The sequence below is a fragment of the Solanum tuberosum genome, unplaced genomic scaffold, assembly GCF_000226075.1.
Source record: "Solanum tuberosum cultivar DM 1-3 516 R44 unplaced genomic scaffold, SolTub_3.0 scf00170, whole genome shotgun sequence".
NCBI classification, from domain to species: Eukaryota; Viridiplantae; Streptophyta; class Magnoliopsida; order Solanales; family Solanaceae; genus Solanum; species Solanum tuberosum.
Window position 1 is genome coordinate 549804 of NW_006239093.1, and position 5332 is coordinate 555135.

The window sequence follows — 5332 nt, forward strand, 5'->3', positions numbered from 1 at the left end:
TGGAACCTCAACACCCGAATCATCTGGGATCTCCACCGTCCCAAATAGCGAAGTAAAGTCTATTGACTTCAGATGGTCCACATCCTTCCTCAGCTCAGAAACATCGGCTTTCAAGGTTGTCACGTTAGTCGTAACACCCTTCCCTCTCTCACTAACCTCTACTCTCGTTGTGAGAGCATCAATGGAAGACCTAAGAGGTGTTAGTACAATAGTAATAGCTCTCTCAATCATCCAGGGCACCACAACCTCTAGTCGGGAAGCCTGCACATCGACAAAATGGGCTAGGTGTCCTATCTTGAGAAGCATGGCTTGGGTGATCGGAGGTTTGGAGGCAGTAGAACCAGCGGTAGACCTAGCAGGAGGGGGAGTAGAGGAGGTGCCCGGAGTGCTAGAAGTAATAGAGCTCGAGGTAACTGAAGGCCCTGGAGCTGGAGTACGCAAGGCTGACTCTGCAGGTATCGTATAATAACTACCTCCGAGGATATGTACACCGGAGCTGCTCTCCTTCTATCAGCGTCATCCCGTGTGTACTCGGCCCTCTTTGTGCCGGATGTCAGTGGAAGATGTGGGAGTAACCTCAACATCCCTTTTCTCATCTAGAGGAACCCCTACCCGATGACACAACTTGTGATCAGTACTAGATAGGGAAAGAGCGTATGGTGCTGGTTGGCCCTCATATCCATCTCTTACTCAATGATTAGCCTCAAATTGAGGCTCTTCCTGGCTATGATACTCTCGAGGTAGGCCACCTTTGGGTGGCGGAGGATAGATTCGTTCTGAAATAGCATGATCGAACTACTAATAGATCCAAACCAGTATCTCGCTGCCACATTTAGGACCTTCTCCTCTATAGGCTCTCCGGCCTCAATCCACCTCGGGGTGGTGTCAGAAATCAGGGGTGCCAGTCAACCCTTAAGGTCATCCAGAGTCTATTTAGTAATCAAACTCTGGTACTCGTGCATGAAATCAGTAGCCCTATCAAGTACAGTGTTGATATCATCGTTGTTGCATCTAACATTCCTTCCTCGGATCATCACAGACTTTACCGATCAGAAGGCACTTGCGTTCTTCTTCCCCTGGGGTACCAGATTACTGTAGGCAGCGTAAAACTCCCCGACCCAGGTTGTAATGTATGGGCCACGGGGCTTGGTGAAGATCTCGAAATGATGTAATCGGAGAGTGTCCCACAAATCTGTGTATTTTTCCACTACACCATCCATGGACAATCTCTTTTCTTCCAAAATGGTCCTTAATCCCTTAGACTTTAACCGGTTGAGTAACCGGGGAGAAGGACCCCTGAACTGGTGGAGCTGGAACCACCGTCAGTGCTGGAGCTGGCACTGAATCAAAGGCAGGAGCCTCTGCTCGTCGAGCCTGTAGTAAGTGATTATCATCCGGCTCAGAGAATGAAGCCTGACAATCAAACGATTCTCCCTCGCTGCCGGAGTTGTGCTCTAGTGTCTTAGTTATGGGCGCTTTGCCCTTTCCCTTGCCTCCCTTTGGAGGTACATCTTCCCTTCGTGTTGGAAGCAGTTGCTTCCTCATTTATCATGATTCCTCGTGCCCTCTTTCGTGGTGGCATGCCACTATCATCCAAGCTTGTTCTAGCCATATCTGCAAAACACATAGAAAAGTGTTAGAAATAGTTCAAGAAAAGTGCAGACATTAAGTTGTACAAAAATTTGTTGAACCAGCCGACGAGTCACCGAGTTACTTTGGCGAGCTAGATCAGGCTCACTGAATGTACCAGCGCAAAAATATTCCAGAATAAATATAGGTCGATAATGTTTAGGGTCATTCGGTGAATCACCGACACCAATCGGTGAGCTAGGAGTAACCCGCCGAAAGTTACAAAGCATTTTAAGGGTTCGAGGCGCAGAAAAGGTGATCAAGAAGACCTTCCGGTGAGTCGCTGAGTGAACTCGACGAGCTCAGGCATCTCGCCAAAATTGACAGAAAAAAATCAAACAATCTTGGAAATTAAGGGCAATAAAATGGGGCTTTCGGCAAACCGCTGAACCACTCGGCAAGTTCGACGCGACTCACCCTACGTCCCAACGTGCCAGTTTTAAACCCCAAACTTCAAAATCAAACCTTCTGCCCACGAATTCAAAATCAAACACAAAAACTATTCAATTAAAAGCAAACCCATACGACCCATACCCTCGGGGTACTCAGACTTCCCCCGATTTGACCAAAATTGGTCATTTGATGACTTTTTCCCATAAGAATGATGTCAAACGCTCCATCATTGGGCAAATTACATCATTTGGCACAATTCGGAGTTACTTAGACTTTACCCCACTAGACCCAACACAAATAAACTGCAACTCAACAATTTAGTACCATTTTTAACAAACAAGACACGGGAATCGAACAGTTTTAATCATTTAGGTACACATTTCGAATCAAAACGAGCAAACCAACACATTACACATGGTTAAAGAAATAACCCAACATCAAACAACCAAACATTTACCTATTGCATTCGAGTTCAACCACAAAATTAAAGTACGGGGTTCCAAAAACAAACCTTAATGCTGAATTTCAAGTTTGAATAGCTAGGCGGTGAAGTTCTCCAATCCCGAGCATGAAATAACACAAAAATTGATTAAAAGCAATAAAATATGGAAGATCAAAAGTTTGGGCGAGAGGGTATAAGAGTTAGAAATGAGAGAAGGTGAAGGACTTTTAAATTTTAAACCTTTTGGCCTTTAAAACCTTTCAGTTTGTGGCACCTTCGGTGAAGTAAGTTGTGCTCGCCGACCCACTCGGTGATGCGCCGAGTGGTATTTCCCTCCCCGAGTTTTACAGGACCTCCAGCAAATTTAGTGGTTCAAACGGCGGACAAAATTGGGCTCGCCAACCTGTTCGGTGAGTCGACGATTAAGCACTTAGCTCACCGAGTTTTACAGAGTTCCCCTTCAAGCCTGGTTATTCCAACGGTGGTCCAAGTTGGGGCTCACCTACCTGTTCAGGGTGACATCGACTGGACTTTGGGCTCGCCAAACTACCCATTTTCCAACATTCTTCACTTTTCAACTTGCAAAATAAAGACCCATTATTCAAAATCAAAAAATAAAGTATTAAAAACTCGGGTTACCTCCCAAGAAGCTCCTTAGTTAACGTTGTGGCACGACGAGGATACCAAATCAAGCTTCATTTTTGGGATTTTCCATTATTTCATTAAGCAACCCTTCAACTTAGCTGAGAATGCGTGAAAGAATATCTTCTGTACGGCCACCTTCGGATTGCTTGGGCTTTTGACGCTCATGAGGAGGAACATACCTGTCCTTGTCCCCCTCTCTCCCCTTCCATGTGGCATTACGATCACGCCAATCTCTGTCATGGTCTCTCTAGCCCTCATTTCTATTCCAACCTTGATTTCCACTCGATCTTGGGTAGTTGGAACGATAACCTCCTCCTTGATTGGCTAGGAAATTAACTTCCTAATTATATAGTGCTTCAAATTGTGCTTCATCGGGGTTTACTCCACCAATACCCATGACATTAACACTCTTTATACCAACACCCATGACATTTTTAGCCAAGATATTCAGCTGGGTCATCATTTTGGCAATTTTTTGGTCTCTCTTTTTATCCTTTTCGATCTGCTCTTTTGTCATTTTAAAAGTGAGAGGAGAGACTTGGTCTTCACGAGTGTACCATGCCCAATTGATCTTGGTCATGTAATCAAGGAGTTGAGATACTACTTCATAGGGTTGTGCATTAAACCACCTAAAGAAAGTTGATCAGCCATTCCTTTGTTCACCAAATCTAGGCTCCTATAGAAGTATTGCAGCAGTACATTATTTGGAAGTCCATGAGTAGGGCATTGCAACACCAACTTCCTAAACTTCAGCCATGTCTCGTGGATTGGCTCACCTTCCAAACATTGAAAACCTTGGATGTTATCTCTAAGTGTCATCATCTTCGATGGGGGGAAGGATCTCACTTGGAATGTTGTGATCAGCCTATCCCAAGAGGTGATGGAGTCTCTTGGTAACTCACATAACCATTATTATACATACCTAATTATAAAGTCGTGAAAGTGATCCACTATTAATTTAAATGTTATCTTCTTTAACCACCAACTAAATTAATTATTAAAACTACCCCACTAAATTCATAATTGTAGTTACGAATAGTGAAAAATACCCATGTAAAATCTATCGGAAAGTATTTCATGAAATAAAAAGCTCTAGTACTCAAAACGACCAAATGGGTCGTTACATTGGATACCAATTTAACTATCGTTTGTCCTCGAACGATCAAATGAAGGCGAGGGTAAGGAAGGGTACCTGAATCGATAAAAAGGTGCGAATATATTTCATCCATATATGCCTCACTACAACCGATCGATTCTTCCACTGAACCTTGATAGATGCAATCTCCTTTGATCTCAACTTGCGGACCTCCCTATCTAGAATAGCTACATGCTCCTCCTCATAAAACAGATTCTCATCAAGCAGGACTGAATGCCAACGAATGATGTAGTTTCCATCACCATGATATTTTTTCAGCATAGACACATGAAATACCGGGTGCATTCCTGACAACCCTTGAGTCAAGGCCAATTCATAGGCCACCTCCCCTACACGCCTAAGAACTTCAAATGGGCCAATATACCTCGGCCTAAGCTTACCTCGCTTATCCAACCGCATCACACCCTTCATGGGTGAAACCTTCAGCAAGACTTGCTCACTCTCCTTAAACTTCATGTCCTTGACCATCCGATCTGCATACTCTTTCCTTCTGCTCTGAGTTGCTAGAAGCTTTTCCCAAATGAATTTTCACCTTCTCTGTTCCCTCAAAAGATCAGTTTCCTAGGGTCTCACCTCAAATGCATCAAACCAACAAATGGGAGACCTGCATCTCCTCTCATACAAAGCCTCAAATCGGGACATATCAATACTCAATTGTAACTATTGTTTTTTGTAAACTCAACTAACAACAAAACTATTCCCAATAACTACCCAAGTTAATCGTACATACGTCCGCAACATGTTCTCAAGGACCTTGACACAACCATCAGGATGAATCTCTTCTCACATAACCATGATAATATCTTGAATCAATACTGGCTATAACTAGAACTGAACCTGAACCAACCACCACAAACTCATAATGCACAAACTATCACAAATCTTATCTGTATTTCCTTCTCACAACATAAACTTTCCATGAGCTTAAGTTATAAAAAATTGATCTTTAGATATCAAGTACTCATCAAGGTAGAATCAAACTTATCTAACCCAACGAAGGAATGATCAAGTAACCACCAATCGAGTGATACACCAAAGCATTCAGAACCTCTAACCACACTGTCGAA

At 43.4% G+C, this 5332-nt stretch overlaps 1 protein-coding gene across 1 annotated transcript; it reads right to left on the reverse strand.

The window, feature by feature from the left end:
- Positions 1 to 1548: 1548 nt before the first annotated feature.
- Positions 1549 to 4733, reverse strand: LOC107061789 (uncharacterized). The gene is made up of 2 exons (XM_015311624.1): positions 4302 to 4733; positions 1549 to 1614 (listed from the first exon to the last, which is right to left on the reverse strand). The coding sequence occupies exons 1-2, from the start codon at positions 4731 to 4733 to the stop codon at positions 1549 to 1551; spliced, it is 498 nt and encodes a 165-aa protein (XP_015167110.1).
- Between the last annotated feature and the right edge of the window lie 599 nt (positions 4734 to 5332).